At 39.3% G+C, this 25,280-nt stretch overlaps 1 protein-coding gene across 1 annotated transcript in view; it reads left to right on the top strand.

Moving 5' to 3' along the window:
- The window catches only part of LOC146611635 (uncharacterized), a 29,315-nt gene extending 4,607 nt beyond the window's left edge, over positions 1–24,708 (top strand). The window contains exons 4-22 of the mRNA XM_085343000.1: positions 1,530–1,640; positions 3,490–3,594; positions 4,198–4,308; positions 5,341–5,454; positions 11,737–11,847; positions 14,134–14,247; positions 14,857–14,967; positions 16,417–16,527; positions 16,896–16,976; positions 17,483–18,116; positions 20,068–20,179; positions 20,322–20,444; positions 21,699–21,790; positions 21,906–21,998; positions 22,101–22,224; positions 22,322–22,441; positions 22,557–22,712; positions 23,385–23,506; positions 24,552–24,708. Coding sequence (XP_085199126.1) covers positions 1,530–1,640; positions 3,490–3,594; positions 4,198–4,308; positions 5,341–5,454; positions 11,737–11,847; positions 14,134–14,247; positions 14,857–14,967; positions 16,417–16,527; positions 16,896–16,976; positions 17,483–18,116; positions 20,068–20,179; positions 20,322–20,444; positions 21,699–21,790; positions 21,906–21,998; positions 22,101–22,224; positions 22,322–22,441; positions 22,557–22,712; positions 23,385–23,506; positions 24,552–24,708 — 2,702 coding nt within the window. The remainder of the gene's footprint in view (positions 1–1,529; positions 1,641–3,489; positions 3,595–4,197; positions 4,309–5,340; positions 5,455–11,736; positions 11,848–14,133; positions 14,248–14,856; positions 14,968–16,416; positions 16,528–16,895; positions 16,977–17,482; positions 18,117–20,067; positions 20,180–20,321; positions 20,445–21,698; positions 21,791–21,905; positions 21,999–22,100; positions 22,225–22,321; positions 22,442–22,556; positions 22,713–23,384; positions 23,507–24,551) is intronic.
- Positions 24,709–25,280: the final 572 nt, after the last annotated feature.

Here is a 25,280-nt window from a genome sequence, read left to right as displayed (position 1 = left end):
ACTGTACCTGTTTTTAATTTTCAATGCTTTATTTAAGTATTCCTTTTAACTTTTACTTTTTAATGCAAATATATCTCCTTTCTACTCCTTACGTTTTCAAATCAGACTTGTATTTGAATTTCTTTTTATTTATTTCTTTTTATTTTTATTTCCTGTCACTGTGCACCTTTAAACATCAAGCTGATGCCAAATTGCAACCTCATCCCACATAGCAAAATTGGTATGGGTTAGATCTGGCCCACAGAATGTGCTTACACATGGCTCACATACCGCAAAGAATGACGACCCTTTGGTGGCCCAGATTTGGTTTGCCAGATGTGGCCCACACATGGGTCAGCACAAGGCCAGTTGCAGACACACTGCTGGCCCAGAACAGTTTCAGCTCTGGCCCCGGATGTCAGCCTAATGTGTACCTTAATCAAGCCATGTAATAACAACAGGTGCCAGAACATAATAGTGCAAAAGAAGCATGACAAAACTCTGTTCAGACAGTGAATGGACTGACTCTTATACAGCGCTTTTCTAGTCTCCCAGATTACTTAAAGTGCTCTATACAACATGCCACATTTATCAAACACTTCCTCTAAACTGAGTGCTTCCTATTTACATTCATACACATTCACACTCTTGACATGCAGACTGGAGGAGCCAGGGATCGAACCACTAAGCTTGCGTTCAGTAGGTGACCTGCTCTACCTCCTGAGCTACAGCCACCCACTGTCAAAGATGAGTAAACCGTCACTAGGTTTTGGATAAAATGTACCCTCACAAACCTGTCACACCTGCATTTGAAACGTTGGTTACCATAGCAGTATAGTATTGCAACATGGCATTTGGGTCTTCTAACTAAAATGGGAAAATAGGAACATAAATAGTACCATCATTGCCAGACCTGGCCCACATCTGGTTGACATACACCCTGCCATGACTCCAGTCAGTCAGAAGTGCCAGCTTGATGCCAGATCCGGGCCAGATCTGTTTTCTGTGGGCCTGGGCCACATAAACCAAACCACAATCAAGCCAGATGTGGCATTCCATCACATAAACAGTGCCATCTATGCCAGGCCTGGCCCATATCTGGATGACATATGTCTTATCATGCCAGAAGTCAGCAGTGCCGGTTTGATACCAGATCCAGGCCAGACTTGATATGTGGGATTGGGCAGAACAATAACACATAAAAGACAATCTTATTAGAGTGTCCATCGCCAATCTTTATTGCATACAAATCACACTTAGTGGGTAAAGTGACCCCAAACAATGCAAAACAGCATTTTTGGTGCAGATGTTCATGAGTAATAGTTGTGGTACTTCAGGATCTAGTTAGTGCTACAGACACAAATGAGCATCAAGCAAACAGTTTCTGAGAAGTTCATCACACAATGTGTGAACACAAGCCAGTGCACAAGCCCTAGATAACTGGAGAGAGTTGCATCAGGAAGGCCATCTGGCATCAAATCTTTGCCAAATCAACCTGTTATGAGAAAATTGTGCTGTTACCAGCAGTGCTCTGCTTTACTCTCTGTCAGGTCTTGGCGACGGCTCTTCAGCCACCTGTCTGGAGAATGAAGAGAAAAAAGAGGATGAAGAGTCAGATGTTTCTTCTCTCAAATCCAAACCAGCGACACCATCAAAGACAGGTATTAACTTTAATACTAGATCAATGATTCTATAAACTGGCAATATTTAATTATTAAACTTCTACTAACATTTTTTAGTATTTACCTTAACATAGTCTGTGTTGACTAAAGTTTATAAACTTGTGAAAAAAGTATGTGAACATTAACTTTGCAATGCCAAATCAAACCATGGGCACTGATCTGCTGCTGGAAAAGCCTCCACCTCTGGTTCAAGGCTTTCCATCAGATTGTTGCATCTGGCTATTATCTGTTGGATAAGTATGAAGAAAACCATTTAAGAGCAGTACCAGTAATGCCAACTCAGCTGTCTAGTCTGTAGCATTAATACTATTAACGGCTGCTGAAAACTCAACCAGAAGTAAAATTGAATGTTGACCAAGTAAAGCTGCTATTTGTATTTAGTAGTGAAACATTAACATTTATGAGTGATTGTTTTGCCCCCTCCTTTTCCCTGGGAAGCTGAAAAATAAAATAAGGAAAAATGTTCATAACTGAATCCTGATCTGATGCCTTCAAACAACATTTTTAACCTGGGCAAGAATCAGTTAAGTTAAAAGCATATTTAATGTATGATAACAGAATAACTTTGCCTCAGTAAAATGGCAAATTTTTTGCACATGTAGAATATTTCCAGGATTTAATGCTATCTTAACCATGCAGTGCAGAAAGTAAACCCACATATAAATATCGAGGCATAGTACCAAGGAAAAATGGGTTTCCTTAGAATAAAAGCACATGTGAAATTAGCTATATTAATAAATGCCTGCATTCGTTTATATAGGACACTTTCAACTTACACTTTTTTGATGGCTGGCTGACCAGCATATATTAACAACTAAATGTACATCATTAATGCACGGATTGTTACCCGTGTCCTTACTATAAAACTCTCAATGTCTTCTGTTAAAAACCCCCATTATCAACTTTCATAATAAAAATTATACAGTCATGAAAGAATAAACCAAATTGGCTAAAATCTGCACACTTGCAAATGATTTTATCTCTATAAAATGTTCCCTAAAAGGTTTGCTGCAGTGCCCTGGTCATTAAAGTGGACAACAAAAACAACATTTTTTGGGGGGGCACTGACTTCACAACAAAAAGCATTGCTGATGCTTGCCTGTGGAAAAGGGAGTGTCACAGCTACAGAGGCAGACGTATGGAGTGACGACAGAAGGACCCGAGTGCAGATGCAGACGACAGAGTAGTTGGGTGTGATTTTTTATTTACAGTGAGACTCAATGCAAACAAAAGCAGAGTATGGCAGGAATAAACTTACAAAACCTGAACATGGAGAAACTAACAAAAGAACACGAGGAACAAAAGAAACGTAACAAAAACCTGAAACTGGGAACTAGGAGCCTGAGATATGAAACATCGAGGAAGAAACGCAGAGGCAACATGGAGGATGACACACAGGGGAAGATTGACAACCAAACCAGCAATGAACAAGGAAGATGCAGGGCTTAAATACACAAGTAGGACAACAAGAGGATGGGGAACTGGTGGGAACACAGCTGGGACGAATCTGACATAACGAGACACAGGGAAACAAAACTCAATACACTGAACACATGACAAGGGACTATCACAATAAAACAGGAAGCAAGAGACGTTCATGATGACACAGACAAGACAATGAGACATAGAAACATGAGGCGAGGCAAGATGAGGCGCGGAACCAGAAGAGAAACCAGGAACAGTAAATATAATACAACAGAAAACCACAATTCAAAGAGTGAAACTTAAACCAAAAACACAAACACTGGCAGGAGAAAACAAAGGACCAGAAATCAGGCCTGCAGTCTGTTATTCAAACTACATTAAACTGTGTGCTTTTCTTTTTTAGATCCCAGTGTGCCGGGGTTTGATAATGCATTATATAGACTGAGAGAGTCCTTTCCTTGGAGACGGAAAAAGGAAGTCCCTTCTGAAGACTTGAAGGAAGAAAAAGGTGGGAAGTACAAATAATTTTTACTGTACCTGTTTTTAATTTTCAGTGCTTTATTTAAGTATTCCTTTTTCCTTTTACTTTTTAATGCAAATATATCTCCGTTCTACTCCTTATGTTTTCAAATCAGACTTGCTAGATGTAATGTATTTGAGGTTTTTTTTTAGTATGTCTCTTTTATTTCCTGTCACTGTGCACCTTTAAACATCAAACTGATGCAACCTCATTGGGCAGAACAATAACATATGAAAGACAATCTTATTAGAGTGTCCATCGCCAATCTTTATTGCATACAAATCACACTTAGTGGGTAAAGTGACCCCAAACAATCCAAAACAGCATTTTTGGTGCAGATGTTCATGAGTAATAGTTGTGGTACTTCAGGATCTAGTTAGTGCTACAGACACAAATGAGCATCAAGCAAACAGTTTCTGAGAAGTTCATCACACAATGTGTGAACACAAGCCAGTGTACTGCAGGTCCCAGCCCTAGATAACTGGAGAGAGTTGCATCAGGAAGGTCATCTGGCATCAAATCTTTGCCAAATCAACCTGTTATGAGAAAATTGTGCTGTTACCAGCAGTGCTCTGCTTTACTCTCTGTCAGGTCTTGGCGACGGCTCTTCAGCCACCTGTCTGGAGAATGAAGAGAAAAAAGAGGAAGAAGAGTCAGATGTTTCTTCTCTCAAATCCAAACCAGCGACACCATCAAAGACAGGTATTAACTTTAATACTAGATCAATGATCCTATAAACTGGCAATATTTAAATATTAAACTTCTACTAACATTTTCTTTAATATTTACCTTAACATAGTCTTTGTTGACTAGAGTTTGAAAACTTATGAACAAATTATGTGAACATTAACATTGCAATGCCAAATCAAACCATGGGCACTAACCTGCTGCTGGAAAAGCCTCCACCTCTGGTTCAAGGCTTTCCATCAGATTGTTACGTCTGGCTACAAACTGCATTTGTTGCCATCCAGGTACAAGTTCATTATTGAGGTCCGGAGCTGGTGTTGAGTGACAAGACCTGATTGCTTCTATTCATTCCAAAGATGTTGTGGTCAGGCCTCTGTACATGCTAGCCAGGTTGTTTTGTCAAGAGCTGCTCCAGGCTCAGGAATGAACCTTTTAAATCAAATAACAGAGCCAGCAAACTGATTGAGTGAGGAAGGCTGTTCCACAGTTTGGGCCCAACAACGACAAAAGCACAATCACCTCTGGTTTTAAAATTAGATTTTAGTTTTAGAAGTTATTAGTGAAGGGGCCAATGTACTGGCTTATCTCCTTAGAGAAACTGCCTGGGCCAAATACTACAACCTCAGTTTTACTGAAATTACAATAAAGTAAATTTGAATACATCCAAGTAGTAATGACAGAGAATCATTGATCGTTAATGTTGTTTGGTCTGACATAAAAGTAAAACTGTTTGTCATCAGCATAGCAGTGGTAGGAAAGTCTATTAAAACAATGAAGTAGATGGCCCATTAAGATTATACAGTCATAAAAGAACAAACCAAAATAGCTAAAATCTGCAAAACATTTTTTGTTAAATGTTTATTAAAATGTTCTCTGCAGTGGTCATTATAGTGGACAAGAAAACAACAACAATTTTTTGGGAACTGAGTTCAAAACAAAAAGCACTGCTGATGCTTGTCTGTGCAAAGTGGAGAAAACAAAAGATCAGAAATCGTGTCTGCAGTCTGTCATTAAAACTGCATTAAACTGTGTGCTTTGCTTTTTTAGATCCCAGCATGCCGAGGTTTGATAATACATTTAATAGACTGAGAGAATCCATTCGTTGGAGACGGAAAAAGGAAGTGGATACACTCCCCTCTGAAGACTTGAAGGAAGAAAAAGGTGGGAAGTACAAATACTTTTTACTGTACCTGTTTTTAATTTTCAATGCTTTATTTAAGTATTCCTTTTAACTTTTACTTTTTAATGCAAATATATCTCCTTTCTACTCCTTACGTTTTCTAACTAAAATGGGAAAATAGGAACATAAATAGTACCATCATTGCCAGACCTTGCCCACATCTGGTTGACATACACCCTGCCATGACTCCAGTCAGTCAGAAGTGCCAGCTTGATGCCAGATCCGGGCCAGATCTGTTTTCTGTGGGCCTGGGCCACATAAACCAAACCACAATCAAGCCAGATGTGGCATTCCATCACATAAACAGTGCCATCTATGCCAGGCCTGGCCCATATCTGGATGACATATGTCTTATCATGCCAGAAGTCAGCAGTGCCGGTTTGATACCAGATCCAGGCCAGACTTGATATGTGGGATTGGGCAGAACAATAACACATAAAAGACAATCTTATTAGAGTATCCATCGCCAATCTTTATTGCATACAAATCACACTTAGTGGGTAAAGTGACCCCAAACAATGCAAAACAGCATTTTTGGTGCAGATGTTCATGAGTAATAGTTGTGGTACTTCAGGATCTAGTTAGTGCTACAGACACAAATGAGCATCAAGCAAACAGTTTCTGAGAAGTTCATCACACAATGTGTGAACACAAGCCAGTGCACAAGCCCTAGATAACTGGAGAGAGTTGCATCAGGAAGGCCATCTGGCATCAAATCTTTGCCAAATCAACCTGTTATGAGAAAATTGTGCTGTTACCAGCAGTGCTCTGCTTTACTCTCTGTCAGGTCTTGGCGACGGCTCTTCAGCCACCTGTCTGGAGAATGAAGAGAAAAAAGAGGATGAAGAGTCAGATGTTTCTTCTCTCAAATCCAAACCAGCGACACCATCAAAGACAGGTATTAACTTTAATACTAGATCAATGATCCTATAAACTGGCAATATTTAATTATTAAACTTCTACTAACATTTTTTAGTATTTACCTTAACATAGTCTGTGTTGACTAAAGTTTATAAACTTGTGAAAAAAGTATGTGAACATTAACTTTGCAATGCCAAATCAAACCATGGGCACTGATCTGCTGCTGGAAAAGCCTCCACCTCTGGTTCAAGGCTTTCCATCAGATTGTTGCATCTGGCTATTATCTGTTGGATAAGTATGAAGAAAACCATTTAAGAGCAGTACCAGTAATGCCAACTCAGCTGTCTAGTCTGTAGCATTAATACTATTAACGGCTGCTGAAAACTCAACCAGAAGTAAAATTGAATGTTGACCAAGTAAAGCTGCTATTTGTATTTAGTAGTGAAACATTAACATTTATGAGTGATTGTTTTGCCCCCTCCTTTTCCCTGGGAAGCTGAAAAATAAAATAAGGAAAAATGTTCATAACTGAATCCTGATCTGATGCCTTCAAACAACATTTTTAACCTGGGCAAGAATCAGTTAAGTTAAAAGCATATTTAATGTATGATAACAGAATAACTTTGCCTCAGTAAAATGGCAAATTTTTTGCACATGTAGAATATTTCCAGGATTTAATGCTATCTTAACCATGCAGTGCAGAAAGTAAACCCACATATAAATATCGAGGCATAGTACCAAGGAAAAATGGGTTTCCTTAGAATAAAAGCACATGTGAAATTAGCTATATTAATAAATGCCTGCATTCGTTTATATAGGACACTTTCAACTTACACTTTTTTGATGGCTGGCTGACCAGCATATATTAACAACTAAATGTACATCATTAATGCACGGATTGTTACCCGTGTCCTTACTATAAAACTCTCAATGTCTTCTGTTAAAAACCCCCATTATCAACTTTCATAATAAAAATTATACAGTCATGAAAGAATAAACCAAATTGGCTAAAATCTGCACACTTGCAAATGATTTTATCTCTATAAAATGTTCCCTAAAAGGTTTGCTGCAGTGCCCTGGTCATTAAAGTGGACAACAAAAACAACATTTTTTGGGGGGGCACTGACTTCACAACAAAAAGCATTGCTGATGCTTGCCTGTGGAAAAGGGAGTGTCACAGCTACAGAGGCAGACGTATGGAGTGACGACAGAAGGACCCGAGTGCAGATGCAGACGACAGAGTAGTTGGGTGTGATTTTTTATTTACAGTGAGACTCAATGCAAACAAAAGCAGAGTATGGCAGGAATAAACTTACAAAACCTGAACATGGAGAAACTAACAAAAGAACACGAGGAACAAAAGAAACGTAACAAAAACCTGAAACTGGGAACTAGGAGCCTGAGATATGAAACATCGAGGAAGAAACGCAGAGGCAACATGGAGGATGACACACAGGGGAAGATTGACAACCAAACCAGCAATGAACAAGGAAGATGCAGGGCTTAAATACACAAGTAGGACAACAAGAGGATGGGGAACTGGTGGGAACACAGCTGGGACGAATCTGACATAACGAGACACAGGGAAACAAAACTCAATACACTGAACACATGACAAGGGACTATCACAATAAAACAGGAAGCAAGAGACGTTCATGATGACACAGACAAGACAATGAGACATAGAAACATGAGGCGAGGCAAGATGAGGCGCGGAACCAGAAGAGAAACCAGGAACAGTAAATATAATACAACAGAAAACCACAATTCAAAGAGTGAAACTTAAACCAAAAACACAAACACTGGCAGGAGAAAACAAAGGACCAGAAATCAGGCCTGCAGTCTGTTATTCAAACTACATTAAACTGTGTGCTTTTCTTTTTTAGATCCCAGTGTGCCGGGGTTTGATAATGCATTATATAGACTGAGAGAGTCCTTTCCTTGGAGACGGAAAAAGGAAGTCCCTTCTGAAGACTTGAAGGAAGAAAAAGGTGGGAAGTACAAATAATTTTTACTGTACCTGTTTTTAATTTTCAGTGCTTTATTTAAGTATTCCTTTTTCCTTTTACTTTTTAATGCAAATATATCTCCGTTCTACTCCTTATGTTTTCAAATCAGACTTGCTAGATGTAATGTATTTGAGGTTTTTTTTTAGTATGTCTCTTTTATTTCCTGTCACTGTGCACCTTTAAACATCAAACTGATGCAACCTCATTGGGCAGAACAATAACATATGAAAGACAATCTTATTAGAGTGTCCATCGCCAATCTTTATTGCATACAAATCACACTTAGTGGGTAAAGTGACCCCAAACAATCCAAAACAGCATTTTTGGTGCAGATGTTCATGAGTAATAGTTGTGGTACTTCAGGATCTAGTTAGTGCTACAGACACAAATGAGCATCAAGCAAACAGTTTCTGAGAAGTTCATCACACAATGTGTGAACACAAGCCAGTGTACTGCAGGTCCCAGCCCTAGATAACTGGAGAGAGTTGCATCAGGAAGGTCATCTGGCATCAAATCTTTGCCAAATCAACCTGTTATGAGAAAATTGTGCTGTTACCAGCAGTGCTCTGCTTTACTCTCTGTCAGGTCTTGGCGACGGCTCTTCAGCCACCTGTCTGGAGAATGAAGAGAAAAAAGAGGAAGAAGAGTCAGATGTTTCTTCTCTCAAATCCAAACCAGCGACACCATCAAAGACAGGTATTAACTTTAATACTAGATCAATGATCCTATATACTGGCAATATTTAAATATTAAACTTCTACTAACATTTTCTTTAATATTTACCTTAACATAGTCTTTGTTGACTAGAGTTTGAAAACTTATGAACAAATTATGTGAACATTAACATTGCAATGCCAAATCAAACCATGGGCACTAACCTGCTGCTGGAAAAGCCTCCACCTCTGGTTCAAGGCTTTCCATCAGATTGTTACGTCTGGCTACAAACTGCATTTGTTGCCATCCAGGTACAAGTTCATTATTGAGGTCCGGAGCTGGTGTTGAGTGACAAGACCTGATTGCTTCTATTCATTCCAAAGATGTTGTGGTCAGGCCTCTGTACATGCTAGCCAGGTTGTTTTGTCAAGAGCTGCTCCAGGCTCAGAAATGAGCCTTTTAAATCAAATAACAGAGCCAGCAAACTGATTGAGTGAGGAAGGCTGTTCCACAGTTTGGGCCCAACAACGACAAAAGCACAATCACCTCTGGTTTTAAAATTAGATTTTAGTTTTAGAAGTTATTAGTGAAGGGGCCAATGTACTGGCTTATCTCCTTAGAGAAACTGCCTGGGCCAAATACTACAACCTCAGTTTTACTGAAATTACAATAAAGTAAATTTGAATACATCCAAGTAGTAATGACAGAGAATCATTGATCGTTAATGTTGTTTGGTCTGACATAAAAGTAAAACTGTTTGTCATCAGCATAGCAGTGGTAGGAAAGTCTATTAAAACAATGAAGTAGATGGCCCATTAAGATTATACAGTCATAAAAGAACAAACCAAAATAGCTAAAATCTGCAAAACATTTTTTGTTAAATGTTTATTAAAATGTTCTCTGCAGTGGTCATTATAGTGGACAAGAAAACAACAACAATTTTTTGGGAACTGAGTTCAAAACAAAAAGCACTGCTGATGCTTGTCTGTGGAAAGTGGAGAAAACAAAAGATCAGAAATCAGGCCTGTAGTTTGTTATTCAAACTATATTAAACTGTTTGCTTTTCTTTCTTAGATCCCAGTATGCCGAAGTTTGAAAATACATTAAACAGACTGAGAGAATCTTTTCGTTGGAGACGAAAAAAGGAAGTGGATACACTCCCCTCTGAAGACTTGAAGGAAGAAAAAGGTGGGAAGTACAAATACATTTTACTGTACCTGTTTTTAATTTTCAATGCTTTATTTAAGTATTCCTTTTAACTTTTACTTTTTAATGCAAATATATCTCCTTTCTACTCCTTACGTTTTCAAATCAGACTTGTATTTGAATTTCTTTTTATTTATTTCTTTTTATTTTTATTTCCTGTCACTGTGCACCTTTAAACATCAAGCTGATGCCAAATTGCAACCTCATCCCACATAGCAAAATTGGTATGGGTTAGATCTGGCCCACAGAATGTGCTTACACGTGGCTCACATACCGCAAAGAATGACGACCCTTTGGTGGCCCAGATTTGGTTTGCCAGATGTGGCCCACACATGGGTCAGCACAAGGCCAGTTGCAGACACACTGCTGGCCCAGAACAGTTTCAGCTCTGGCCCTGGATGTCAGCCTAATGTGTACCTTAATCAAGCCATGTAATAACAACAGGTGCCAGAACATAATAGTGCAAAAGAAGCATGACAAAACTCTGTTCAGACAGTGAATGGACTGACTCTTATACAGCGCTTTTCTAGTCTCCCAGATTACTTAAAGTGCTCTATACAACATGCCACATTTATCAAACACTTCCTCTAAACTGAGTGCTTCCTATTTACATTCATACACATTCACACTCTTGACATGCAGACTGGAGGAGCCAGGGATCGAACCACTAAGCTTGCGTTCAGTAGGTGACCTGCTCTACCTCCTGAGCTACAGCCACCCACTGTCAAAGATGAGTAAACCGTCACTAGGTTTTGGATAAAATGTACCCTCACAAACCTGTCACACCTGCATTTGAAACGTTGGTTACCATAGCAGTATAGTATTGCAACATGGCATTTGGGTCTTCTAACTAAAATGGGAAAATAGGAACATAAATAGTACCATCATTGCCAGACCTTGCCCACATCTGGTTGACATACACCCTGCCATGACTCCAGTCAGTCAGAAGTGCCAGCTTGATGCCAGATCCGGGCCAGATCTGTTTTCTGTGGGCCTGGGCCACATAAACCAAACCACAATCAAGCCAGATGTGGCATTCCATCACATAAACAGTGCCATCTATGCCAGGCCTGGCCCATATCTGGATGACATATGTCTTATCATGCCAGAAGTCAGCAGTGCCGGTTTGATACCAGATCCAGGCCAGACTTGATATGTGGGATTGGGCAGAACAATAACACATAAAAGACAATCTTATTAGAGTGTCCATCGCCAATCTTTATTGCATACAAATCACACTTAGTGGGTAAAGTGACCCCAAACAATGCAAAACAGCATTTTTGGTGCAGATGTTCATGAGTAATAGTTGTGGTACTTCAGGATCTAGTTAGTGCTACAGACACAAATGAGCATCAAGCAAACAGTTTCTGAGAAGTTCATCGCACAATGTGTGAACACAAGCCAGTGCACAAGCCCTAGATAACTGGAGAGAGTTGCATCAGGAAGGTCATCTGGCATCAAATCTTTGCCAAATCAACCTGTTATAAGAAAATTGTGCTGTTACCAGCAGTGCTCTGCTTTACTCTCTGTCAGGTCTTGGCGACGGCTCTTCAGCCACCTGTCTGGAGAATGAAGAGAAAAAGGAGGAAGAAGAGTCAGATGTTTCTTCTCTCAAATCCAAACCACCGACACCATCAAAGACAGGTATTAACTTTAATACTAGATCAATGATTCTATAAACTGGCAATATTTAATTATTAAACTTCTAACATTTTTTTAATATTTACCTTAACATAGTCGATATTGACTAAATTTTGAAAATGTATGAATAAAGTATGTGGACATTAAGTTTCTCATGCTAAACCATGGGCACTAATCTGCTGCTGGAAAAGCCTCCACCTCTGGTTCAAGGCTTTCCATCAGATTGTTGCATCTGTGTGCAAACTGCAGGTACAAGTGCATTTTTGAAGACCACAGTGTCATGTAACGGTGTGTGGCAGGCAGGAAAATAGGACCCAAACGCCAACTCACGGGAAAACAGGACTGAACTCAAAATGCAGCTTTATTGCTGACAGGTGACAAACGATAACAGTGATACCAAAGCAATGTAAAACTAAACTGGGAAGAGCTAATTGTAACACATACCAGAAGACACGGGGAGAATCACACACAGCATGAGGGACGACACGACACCGTCTCAGAGAAACACAGGGCTTAAATACACAGAGGGATAACGAGGGAATGAGACACAGAAGGAGAGCACAGCTGGAAGTAATCAGGCTGGACGAGACAAGCAGAGCAGGACACATTCACATAAGACATGGACCACCAAAGTAAAACAGGAAGTATCATACAGAGACGCAAACTTGACACAGTGGAGAAAGCAACTAAGGAACACAGAGACATAAACCATAAGGCAGAGGACTCTAAGAACCAAAATACACGGAGGGAAATACTCAACTTGGAACACAAGAAACTAGACTAGAGGGAGTAACAAAAGACCAACCATGAGAACATAATGCACAATGCAGAGGGACAGAAAACAAGAAACTCAAACATGCAAAGACACACAATTACACAGAACAGAGGGGACACAGAGAGACATGAAGGGCAAGGGAACAAAACTAGAAGCCATAGAATAAATCACACAAGTACCATATTACAAACATCACAAGGAACTAGAAACGCTGGGTCAGGGGAAACATGGAATAAACACAAAGAGAGACGAGGGCTCAAAAATACACAGAGGGGCACACAGGGGGTAAGAGTCACGAAGGGAAAACACTTAGGGAACAACATAACAGGACAACTCAGGAAACATGGCCTAAATAAGAAATGAAATACAGAAATACAAGAAACTAAGAATACTGGGCCAACATGGCCCAGGACCATGACACACAGTTGATTTTGAGTGACAAGGCCTGATTGCTTCTATTCATTCCAAAGATGTTGTGGTCAGGCCTCTGTACATGCTAGCCAGGTTGTTTTGTCAAGAGCTGCTCCAGGCTCAGAAATGAGCCTTTTAAATCAAATAACCTGATTGAGGGAGGAAGGCTGTTCCACAGTTTGGGTGCAACAACCTCAAAAGCACGATCACCTCTGGTTTTATAATCGAGCGAGGGACAGTAAGAAGGCCCTGGTTAGGGGGTCGGAAAGGTCGGCTGCAGTGATCAGGTTTCAGAAGCTCTGTATAAGCAGTGGCCTGTCCATGCAGAGGATTATCTGTTAGTAATGGAATTTTGCAATATTTCTGAGGTCAAGGAAACAAGTTTGGGTGAGCTTTGAGACGTGAATTTCAAAATTCAGGTGTTGGTCAAAAATTATACCAAGGTTTTTAGTTTTAGAAGGGGCCGATGTACTGACTTATCTCCTTAGAGAAACTGCCTGGGTTAAGTACTAGAACCTCAGCTTTACTGAAATTGCGATGAAGTAATGTAACAGATGCATGGCAGACCCGACCACATATTGCACACCTTTAACACTTTTTTCTTAATTACGGTTGTTGTAACTTCACACACGGCTGCAGCTTTTCAGCTGCCAGCCACACACACCAACAACCACCACATCAGGACTGAGTTCATCCCTCTTAAGCAGGTGAGGCGTAATTGCTGATGCAGCTCCAGCGTGTCAGCCTCCCTGCAGCGGCGCCACAGACCACGCCCTGCCACAAGTAAATTTGAATACATCCAAGTAGTAATGACAGAGAATCATTGATTGTTAACGTTGTTGGGTCTGATGTAAAAGTAAAACTGTTTGTCATCAGCATAGCAGTGGTAGGGAAGTCCATTAAAACAATGAAGTAGATGGCCCATTAAGATTATACAGTCATAAAAGAACAAACTAAAATGTTCTCTGCAGTGGTCATTATAGTGGACAAGAAAACAGCACTGCTGATGCTTGTCTGTGCAAAGTGGAGAAAACAAAAGATCAGAAATCGTGTCTGCAGTCTGTCATTAAAACTACATTAAACTGTGTGCTTTGCTTTTTTAGATCCCAGCATGCCGAGGTTTGATAATACATTTAATAGACTGAGAGAATCCATTCGTTGGAGACGGAAACAGGAAGTGGATACACTCCCCTCTGAAGACTTGAAGGAAGAAAAAGGTGGGAAGTACAAATACATTTTAGTGTATTTATTTTTAATTTGCAGTGCTTTAAGTATTCCTTTTAACTTTTTGTTTTTACTTTTTAATGCTTTTAGTGTAAATATATCTCCTTTCTACTCCTTACATTTTCAAAACAGACTTGCTAGGTGCAATGCATTTGATGTGCGTTTTTATTTCCTGTTACTGTGCACCTTTAAACATCAAGCCGAAGCCAAATTTCAACCTCATTGGGCAGAACAATAACATATAAAAGACAATCTTATTAGAGTATCCATCGCCAATCTTTATTGCATACAAATCACACTTAGTGGGTAAAGTGACCCCAAACAATCCAAAACAGCATTTTTGGTGCAGATGTTCATGAGTAATAGTTGTGGTACTTCAGGATCTAGTTAGTGCTACAGACACAAATGAGCATCAAGCAAACAGTTTCTGAGAAGTTCATCACACAATGTGTGTACACAAGCCAGTGTACTGCAGGTCCCAGCCCTAGATAACTGGAGAGAGTTGCATCAGGAAGGTCATCTGGCATCAAATCTTTGCCAAATCAACCTGTTATGAGAAAATTGTGCTGTTACCAGCAGTGCTCTGCTTTACTCTCTGTCAGGTCTTGGCGACGGCTCTTCAGCCACCTGTCTGGAGAATGAAGAGAAAAAAGAGGATGAAGAGTCAGATGTTTCTTCTCTCAAATCCAAACCAGCGACACCATCAAAGACAGGTATTAACTTTAATACTAGATCAATGATCCTATAAACTGGCAATATTTAATTATTAAACTTCTACTAACATTTTTTAATATTTACCTTAACATAGTCTTTGTTGCCTAAAGTTTGAAAATGTATGAACAAAGTATGTGGACATTAAGTTTCTCATGCTAAACCATGGGCACTAATCTGCTGCTGGAAAAGCCTCCACCTCTGGTTCAAGGCTTTCCATCAGATTGTTACGTCTGGGTGCAAACTGCAGGTACGAGTGCATTTTTGAAGACCACAGTTGATTTTGAGTGACAAGGCCTGATTGTGTTTATTCATTCCAAAGATGTTGTGGTCAGGTCTCTGTACATGCTAGCCAGGTTGTTTTGTCAAGAGCTGCTCCAGGCTCAGGAATGAACCTTTTAAATCAAATAACAGAGTTAGCAGACCTGATTGAGGGAGGAAGGCTGTTCCACAGTTTGGGTGCAACAACCTCAAAATCACCTCTGGTTTTTTAATCGAGCGAGGGACAGTAAGAAGGCCCTGGTTAGGGGATCAGAAAGGTCACGTGCAGTGATCAGGTTTCAGAAGCTCTGTATAAGCAGTGGCCTGTCCATGCAGAGGATTATCTGTTAGTAATGGAATTTTGCAATATTTCTGAGGTCAAGGAAACAAGTTTGGGTGAGCTTTGAGACGTGAATTTCAAAATTCAGGTGTTGGTCAAAAATTATACCAAGGTTTTTAGTTTTAGAAGGGGCCGATGTACTGACTTATCTCCTTAGAGAAACTGGCTGGGCCAAGTACTAGAACCTCAGCTTTACTGAAATTGCGATGATGTAATGTAACAGATGCATGGCAGACCCGACCACATATTGCACACCTTTAACACTTTTCTTAATTACGGTTGTTGTAACTTCACACACGGCTGCAGCTTTTCAGCTGCCGGCCACACACACCAACAACCACCACATCAGGACTGAGTTCATCCCTCTTAAGCAGGTGAGGTGTAATTGCTGATGCAGCTCCAGCGTGTCAGCCTCCCTGCAGCGGCGCCACAGACCACGCCCTGCCACAAGTAAATTTGAATCCATCCAAGTAGTAATGACAGAGAATCATTGATTGTTAACGTTGTTGGGTCTGATGTAAAAGTAAAACTGTTTGTCATCAGCATAGCAGTGGTAGGGAAGTCCATTAAAACAATGAAGTAGATGGCCCATTAAGATTATACAGTCATAAAAGAACAAACCAAAATAGCTAAAATCTGCAAAACATTTTTTGTTAAATGTTTATTAAAATGTTCTCTGCAGTGGTCATTATAGTGGACAAGAAAACAACAACAATTTTTTGGGAACTGAGTTCAAAACAAAAAGCACTGCTGATGCTTGTCTGTGCAAAGTGGAGAAAACAAAAGATCAGAAATCGTGTCTGCAGTCTGTCATTAAAACTGCATTAAACTGTGTGCTTTGCTTTTTTAGATCCCAGCATGCCGAGGTTTGATAATACATTTAATAGACTGAGAGAATCCTTTCCTTGGAGACGGAAAAAGGAAGTGGATACACTCCCCTCTGAAGACTTGGCAGAAAAAGGTGGGAAGTACAAATACTTTTTAGTGTATTTATTTTTAATTTGCAGTGCTTTAATTATTCCTTTTAACTTTTGCTTTTACTTTTTAATGCTTTTAGTGTAAATATATCTCCTTTCTACTCCTTACATTTTCAAAACAGACTTGCTAGGTGCAATGCATTTGATGTGCGTTTTTATTTCCTGTCACTGTGCACCTTTAAACATCAAGCCGAAGCCAAATTTCAACCTCATTGGGCAGAACAATAACATATAAAAGACAATCTTATTAGAGTGTCCATTGCCAATCTTTATTGCATACAAATCACAAAAGATTGAAATCATCTCTGCAGTCTGTTAATCAGACTTCATTAAACTGTGTACTTTGTTTCAGATCCCAACAATACTTCTAAGAGAAAGTTTTCTTTTAAACAGAAAAGGGACGAGGATAAACCCCCCTCGATGGATGAAAAAGGTGGGAAGTATAAATATTTTTTATTTGTTCAACCCCATTTAAATATACTTGATATGAGTTTAATTATAATTATTTTTATTATATTTAATTATGGGTATATAGTACATGTGCACCATTCATTTCACTGTTTAGAAAGATTTGTTTCAATGTTTACTATCATAGATATCAAGAGAAAAATTGTTTTGATCAGTTTTTTTTCCTAAAAAAGTGAAAATAAAATTAATTTGGGAACATTGGACATACATCAAAATGGATATTATTTAAATAGTTATAAAGGTCAGAGGTCCAAAAATCCAGTCAGAAACATGTTATAAATAAAAGTGTTTTCCACAGTAAAATTGTGGAACGATAAAATAATAATTGCTATAAACTCTTCTTCTGACCTGTTTCATATTTAGGACTGAAAACTTGAGAAAGTATCAAAGCAGTTTAACAGAGCCTGGATGATTCATCTATAAAATAGTGCTGATAATTTTAAAAAAATTGTCTTTGTTATTGTCCACCAGTGACTCCTACTTTTGAGGAATACCTTGAAAGGCAAGCCTTTTGTGAAGCCACTCAGGAACTGATAGACAGGGAGAAACATCTGTTTTGGGAGACAGCGGAGGCCAACAAGGAAGCAGTAGAAAAGCTTGCTGCAGACCATAAAGCCCTTGAAGAGCATGTATGGCACATTCTGCAGCAGAGCTTTTCTCTCAGCAGTGAGGAAGCATCAGCGTCTGCTCTGAAGTCTGCGGTGAAAGCCATCAACCTTGAGGAAGAGCAGGACCAGCTATGGAAACAAAATTCTCAAACTCCACCAGCCTGGAGGCCCAGCGAGTGGAAGAAGCACCATGACAAAGTGCTTCATGAATTAGTAAATGGGCGTATGGATAATCCATCGAGCCCCACTGGTGACCAGGTTAACCAGTCAACTATCCAGGCAACTATCCAGTCCATGGGCAAACAGCTGAAGGACGACCTGCAGCGGGTGGTGGAGAAGGTGAACAACTGCTACCCACCAGAGATGGACATCTGTAACTTTTATGCAAGACAGTACCATCAAACTGTCAAGGCCAGGCTCAGAAAGATTGTGGGTTCTGTGGGTTCTGTGGATGACTGCAGTTTCCTCCTGCAATGGGTGAAGGAATCTTATCCAGAGTAAGCAATTAGTTTTTGTTTGAAGTAGCATATTATTTTTATGCTGGGATTTATTTATATTTATTTATACGCCTGTCTTTTAGCTGCAAATTTTTGGTGGCTTTCATCCATCCATTCCATTCTCTTCCACTTATCTTTGTCAGCATCGCCGGGGAGTGGGGGGTGGAGCCTATCCCAGCTACCATAGGGAGGCAGGGTACATCCTGGACAGGTCGCCAGTCTATCACAGGGCTAACACATAGAGACAGACAACCATTCGCACTCACAATTACGCCTATGGGCAATTTTGAATCACCAATTAATCTAACCCCACTAACTGCATGTCTTTGGACTGCGGGAGGAAGCTGAAGTATCCGGAGAGAACCCAGGTAAACATGGGGAGAACATGCAAACTCCACACAGAAAGGCCCTGGCCAGGTAGAAATGAACTCAGGATCTTCTTGCTGTGAGGCAGCAGTGCTAATCACTGTGCCACCATGCTGATTTCAGTACATTAAGCAACCATTTTACATAATTTCCTAAGTATTCTGATTCTGATTCATTTCTGGTGGCTTAATGCGCTATATTAAATTTTGATACTATTGACCATAATATTTAATCACAGCAATTAGAGCATGCTGTTTGTATTAGAGGTACTATGCTGCAGTGGTTTAAATAATATTTATCTAACAGACTTGTTCATGTTAATGTAGAGTTTTCTTCACACATTAAGGTTAATTATGGAGTTCAACAGGGTTCTTAGCTGGGACTAATTTCATTTTAAGGCATAGCATTGTCATTGCTACACAGACACACACCAATTAGTTAAAGAGAAATGCCTTAAAGACATAAAAACATGGATGACCTCTAATTTCCTGCTTCTAAAATGAGATAAAACTGAGGTTATTGTACCCGGCCCTGAAAAGCTTAGAAATATGGCATTTAACCAGATTTTGACTTTGGATCAATTGGCCTTCAGTAACACTGTGATGAACCTAGGAGTCATTTTTGACCAAGATATGCCCTTTAATACACATAGATCAGAAACATTCTGTCTTGGACTGATACTGAAAAACTAATTCCTGCATTTATTACTTCTAGTATGGACTATTCCAATTCATTGTGGTCATGTTGTCCTAAAAACTCCCCAAAAACTTTCTAGTTGATCCAAAAAAGCTTCCGGAGGAGTACCTACAGGGACTAGAAAGAGAGATCATATTTCTTCCATACTGGCTTCTCTTCATCGGCTAACTGTTGAATCCAGAATCAAATTTAAAATCTTCTCACATTAAAGGTCTTCAATAATCAGATCTCATCTACTCTTAAAGACGTCTTAGTACCATATCACAGCAATAGAGCACTTAGTAGAATGGAAGGGAGAGCCTTCAGCTTTCAGGCTCTTCTTCTATGGAAGAACCAGCTCCCAGTTGGGAATCAGAAGACAGCCACCCTACTTTTAAGATGAGGCTTAAATCTTTCACTTTTGACAAAGCATAAACGGCTAGATCAGATGACCTTGAATCATCCCTTAGTTATGCTGCAGTAGGTCTAGGCTGCTGGGCCTTCCCCATGAGTTTCTTTTGCACTCACCTCTTTTCACTTTCTGTGTGTTTTTAAACCACTCTGCATTTAATCATGAGTTATTATTAATCTCCACCTCTCTTCCACAACATCTGATCCTGTCTTTCTCTCCGCACCCTCAAGTGGTCATAGCAGATGGCCGCCCCTCCCAGAACCTTGTCTTCCTGTAAATAGGGAGTTTTTCCTTCCTACTGTTTAATCATACAGGGTCGTTTCATTGTTGCAGTTTTCTCTGTGTTATTGTAGTGTCTTATCTTACAATACAAAGTGCTTTGAGGCAACTGATGTAGTGATTTGGCGCTATATAAGTAGAACTAAAGTGAATTAAACTGAAATAACAAATGACGTGTAGACTAAATACAACTTGGGCTGTATCTGCTCTGTGTAACAGAATCCTTGAAAAACCTGAGGTGGCCAGTAATATCAATACTGAAGCGCTGGGAAACCTGCTTCCTGACGAGTTACTGAAACCTCTGGAGGAGCAGTACCTCAGCAAACAACAGGTAACAAAGGATTTGTTGTCATACGTTTAATTTGCTTTGCACGTTTTTAGAATGCTGTTTAAAAAAGTTATAGTTTGTTTTATTATAGCTCATAGAATATTGTAGATATAATAGTGACAACGGTGTGTTGTTGTGTGTTTAGAGCGACCTGATGATTTTTATTGACCAAGTATTGGATGAAGCAAAAAAAGAGTGGGATCAAGGAAAGGAGCCCACAAGAGATGATGGTTGCTACGCCAGTCCTGTGGCCTATGATGTCATCCAGGTAGAGTTGCTGCAACAACTTGATATAAAAGAGGCTGAAATCAATACTTTTATAAAGCTTGAATAAAGATGTATCAACACAAAATGAAAGGAATCACTTGTGTTGGCTAACTTTAAGGGTCCTTATAGTGAGTTTTGCATTTTGTTTACTTCTTGTGATGGTTTGCTGTGTGGCAGGCAGGATGAAGGTCCCAAATACAAGACTCACGAAACGAAAGATTTAACTAAAGGAGGCCGGCTTATTGTGCAGTTAAAAACTAAGCACATGAAACTCAGACTGGAAAACTAAAAAAACTAGAAACGATGCCAGAAATGGAGAACTAAGATTTAATCAGGAACACAGGATAACACAGAGAGGGTAGTTAATGACACGACTACGGACAGAGGAAAACACGGGGATTAAATACACCAGGTAGTAAACGAGGGAAAGAGAAACAGGAGGACAACAGCTGGGACTAATCTGACATAACGAAATGGACAGGAAGCAAAATTAAAAACATTAACAAAGGAAGCAAGACTGTCAAAGTAAAACAGGAAACAGGACACAGACACAGAGACACGGACTTGACAAGAAGACACAGCTGACAGGGGAGACGCTAGACAGGAAACTAGACAAGGGACGTGTAACACATGGGAGACATGGAGGCAAAACCAAAGAACTAGAAAACTCCAAAAGATATAACCAGAACTTAACAGAAACAAAGCATATTCATAACCCTAAACATAAACACTGAGTCACCAGACTCTGGAACATGATATTTCTAATTGTTGACCATAATGAGAGGCTTTGAAAACATTGCTATATCAGAACTGTGCAATAAAAAATTGTTGTGGTGAAATATTGACAGAACATTGTTTTGATCGTAGGAGAACAAAATGTGCAGACTGACATTTACTCTATTATTCACTTTAAAACTTTCCAAAGAAGTGCCGACAAATATTTTCCAGCCTGCTGCACATATTAACCAAACTGAAAAAGACTTTGAGAAACTTTGATAAAAAGATTAACAAACAAACAAAGGACCGTCATTATTGTTTGGGTCGTTTGTAGAAACTCATTTACTGTCGGATCAGAGTCACAGTTTCGAACCCTCCCATGGTTCTGTAGTTTAATCACTTGGGTTTGTCACTAACATTGTAAAGCACTGGGTTTGGTTCCTGGTGTTTAACTGGATCTGAAAATGATGGAAGTGCATTGCTATGTAAAGTGCTTTACTTAAAACTGCCACTGATTTGTCAATACATTTGTCTTCAGTTTATCTACGGCATCGTGACATCAGCGCACAAAATTGTAGACGGACACAAAGCCCAGAAAATAACATCCAACCTGACAGACTTCATGCAGAGGTAACAAGGCTTCACAAGGCTGTCTTTTAAATATTGTCATTTGAAAATACATTTTAGTTTAATGTTTGGTAATAACAAGATAGTAAAAGTGAAAACTGTTTTTAATCTTCTGCAGGTATAAAGAGTTTCATGAAGACATCATAAGGCAGAACAAACCGCACAGCAAAGCTTTCATAAAGGCAAACCTCAGCTGTGTCGAACAGTTCAGGTATGTTTCTGATCCAGTTAGATGGAAATTCAGATTTTAACTTCATCATAAAAGGCGAATACATCACTGTGAGCTAATGTGTCCTGTGTGGACTGTCTAAAGGGACTTCTTTGAGAAGCACGATCTGTTCCCAGAGAATGTGCGGGAAAACTGTTTGCCGGTCCTGACTGAGATGAAACAGTCTGCCCACACTTATTTATTAACCTCTGTGCGCAAGGTCCTCAAAGTAAGTTCTTTACAACTGCAGAATAATCCTCAGGATTAAATCCTAACATGTTTTAATCAAAGATTTTAAAACAATGTGTTATTTGTTCCTCACACAGCCACACTACCAGAAGGTGGGAACCAGTGACTGGCTGAAGAAGAACACGTTTGAGAAGCTGCTGAACAGCACTGAAGACGAGCTTCAAGAACTTCAGGGTTCCAGTCAGTCCTCTTACCAGGTAAAAGGAGGAAACTTTGTTTTGGATTGAATGGCCATTATTGCCTTCATTGCCACCTTTTTAGTAAAAGGATTATGATGCGCTCTGACTACTTAAATACTTGGTTTAAATTCAGGAGCTGATTGGTCGGCTTTACCAGGAAATGACAGTGGAATATGTCCAGAGGCTCCTGAAAGGAGAGGTCAAACTGAAGGACAGCAATCAGCAGCAGAAGGCTTGCGAGACTGTGCAAGAAAATGGAGAGAAACTGCACGAGCTGTTTGCCAGAATGGTGAGACTCACCTTCACTGCACACTTTAGCTGAGACATGAATAAAACCCAAAAGTGATCAGATTTCTGCTGAGCTGTGGAAAAAATAAGAATAAGAATCAGCTGCATTTCACATTTATTTGGTTTGGAAGTTTTGATTAAAAGTTCTATAAAATTGAAACAAAAAAAAAAAGAGCAGCTGACTAAAATCTGATCCTCCAAGCCTGGATATAGATGAAATACACTCAATGGAAAACCAATGGACTCATTCCTGAAAAACAAAAGTGTGACCCATAGAAAATGATGGACCACTTTTTTCCCCACTTTTTTCCCACTTGCTGTATATTGTTAAAAAAGATTTTTACATTACACATTTGTATCTGTAGCATATAAATTAATATTTTATACAGATTTTACATGGAGCAAAACATGGTGGAAATGAAGAAAAACCCTCCACTTAAGGACAACTGGACTGTAGTTACAAATGTATCAAATATCTGAACATTAGTTGATGACTATGTGGTGCATAAATAAAGACAATATTCACGAAACTGAAAGAACGTATCAAATACATCATTGATCTTGTCAAACTCCAGTGCAGTAGCTCCAGAATGAAAAACATCATTATTGCTTTGTTGATTACAGTTTGGGGAAACTTGCAGACTAAACTGACGTCACTGATTTGTCTTCACAGGGATCCAAACAAGACTGGTTAAAGGAAATCCTGACCAAGATTGCAGAAGTGCTAAAACTCCAAGATATTCCTGCCATACAGATGCAAATCGTTTCACTGGGATCTGCTTATCCCGACCTCAGGTAACTTTTGAACTGACTGAAACATTATTTACTTTAATACAAAAACAACTGCACTTTTTGGCGATAGCTGAGGAGGAACAGCAAGTAGACTGAGCCAAACATCTCAGTTGGTTTCAGATGTTTCTTGTCAGCAGGATGAGCGACATTCATGGAAACTAATATGAGAAACTGAAAGCTAAATAAAACATGCAGGCCTGAGAGAAGCAGCAGCAGCTGTGTGTAGATGAAGTCAATAATGCTGTTAATTAGAGTGAAAGGAGAGATTTCTTCCAAATGTGGCACTGGAAAACAAACTGTCTCGTTCTTGTCTTATTTCTAACCTTAAAGGAAAAGGAGAAAGAGAATCAGGGGACATAAACACTGCTGTTGATAGCACTCACATATAGACTGTCTGTGTGTCTGAAAGCATCAGCACCACGGAAGTGTGTGATTTCATGGGGAGTTATTTGGTAAAACTAGTGGAAACTTGGAGATTAATGTAAATTTAGGCACATATCAGTGTCACCAATACGAGTTCCATCTATTGTTGCATTTAACACAGAAATTGACACATTTTCCAATAGTTGGTGTGGTGATGTGACAGCTGTTAATGTTTGCAGGATGGATGTGTGTCAGGGGCAGGAAACCGGTTACACACAGAAAAAGATAACAGGTTCAATAATACAGATCAGCAAATCAGCTGTTTGATTTAAGACCTGCAGTCTTGGACTACAAGTTTAAAGAAATGATTGAACTTGTAAGCCTTGTGTTGAAAGTTAAAAAAATGTTGCAGAATCTTTTTTTTAACTTATTAACATTGTTAATATCATGTGGCATTAATGGGGTGATTTTGCACATTCATGTAATCTAAGGTAGGCTGAAACATCATCATCATCATCATCATCATCATTTGTTTGCATCTTACTGTCATATATGACTTTCTTCACCTGACAGTTTTGTTTCTCAGTATCTCATTCTGTAATGACAAACAGCATATAAACATAATCATAAAATACTTGGCATGACATCTTTTTTTTGAACATTTTCTTCTTTCTGTCACCAACAGCGAAAAACATCTTTCAGCTCTGCTTAAACTCAAAGCAAACCTCTCCAAAGTCGACAAGAAAACTATCAAAACCACAGTGCTGGACATACTGAAAGAAAGCCATACTAATGCTGAAACCCGGGCGTTTTTCTCCAAAGTTGAAGTGACGGGCAGTTGATTTGCTTTTCAGAATATCACTGACTGAGAGTTGGGTTGCAGAGCATCTGTCTTATATTGTTTGGTAGATAAGATGAGTTGAAGTGTTTTCAGTCTGTCTGTAAAGATGTTCAAAGTGAATGTTATGGGTAATTTCCCATGTTTCTGTCTCGTTGTCTGTTAGTGTTTGACACAGCGAGTATCAGGGGTTTTTTTTTTTTCATTTAGTCATTTTTCATTTTTGGATGACCATCACTTATGTGGAAACACTTCCTCCTTGGACCTCAGACACTTATTCCATTTTCTACAGTCAAACTTTCTCCTAAATTCTTGTCTTAGAGCTGCAGGCTTCTCTCTTAAAACATCGTCACCACGTGCTCTGCTTCACTTGGAGGTAAACATAGTTTTGTACACAGAGAAATGGGGAAATGTGCATGTTGGTTCCGAATGCTTTTTATTTACTAACATACGAACTGTGGTGATAACAAAATAGGCTGGCACGCAACGTTTCGCAAATTTAACAGTAATTTTTCTGTGTGGACTACTTGTGTATTAGTGTATAAGTCCATGTATTAGTAAATGAGGCTCATTGTC

This window comes from Diplotaxodon limnothrissa, linkage group LG19 (assembly GCF_057381915.1).
Source record: "Diplotaxodon limnothrissa isolate DT_005_m linkage group LG19, D_limnothrissa_male_GT1.1, whole genome shotgun sequence".
NCBI lineage: Eukaryota > Metazoa > Chordata > Actinopteri > Cichliformes > Cichlidae > Diplotaxodon > Diplotaxodon limnothrissa.
Note: the sequence above shows the minus strand (reverse complement) of the source record. Positions and strands in the feature narration are given on the sequence as shown.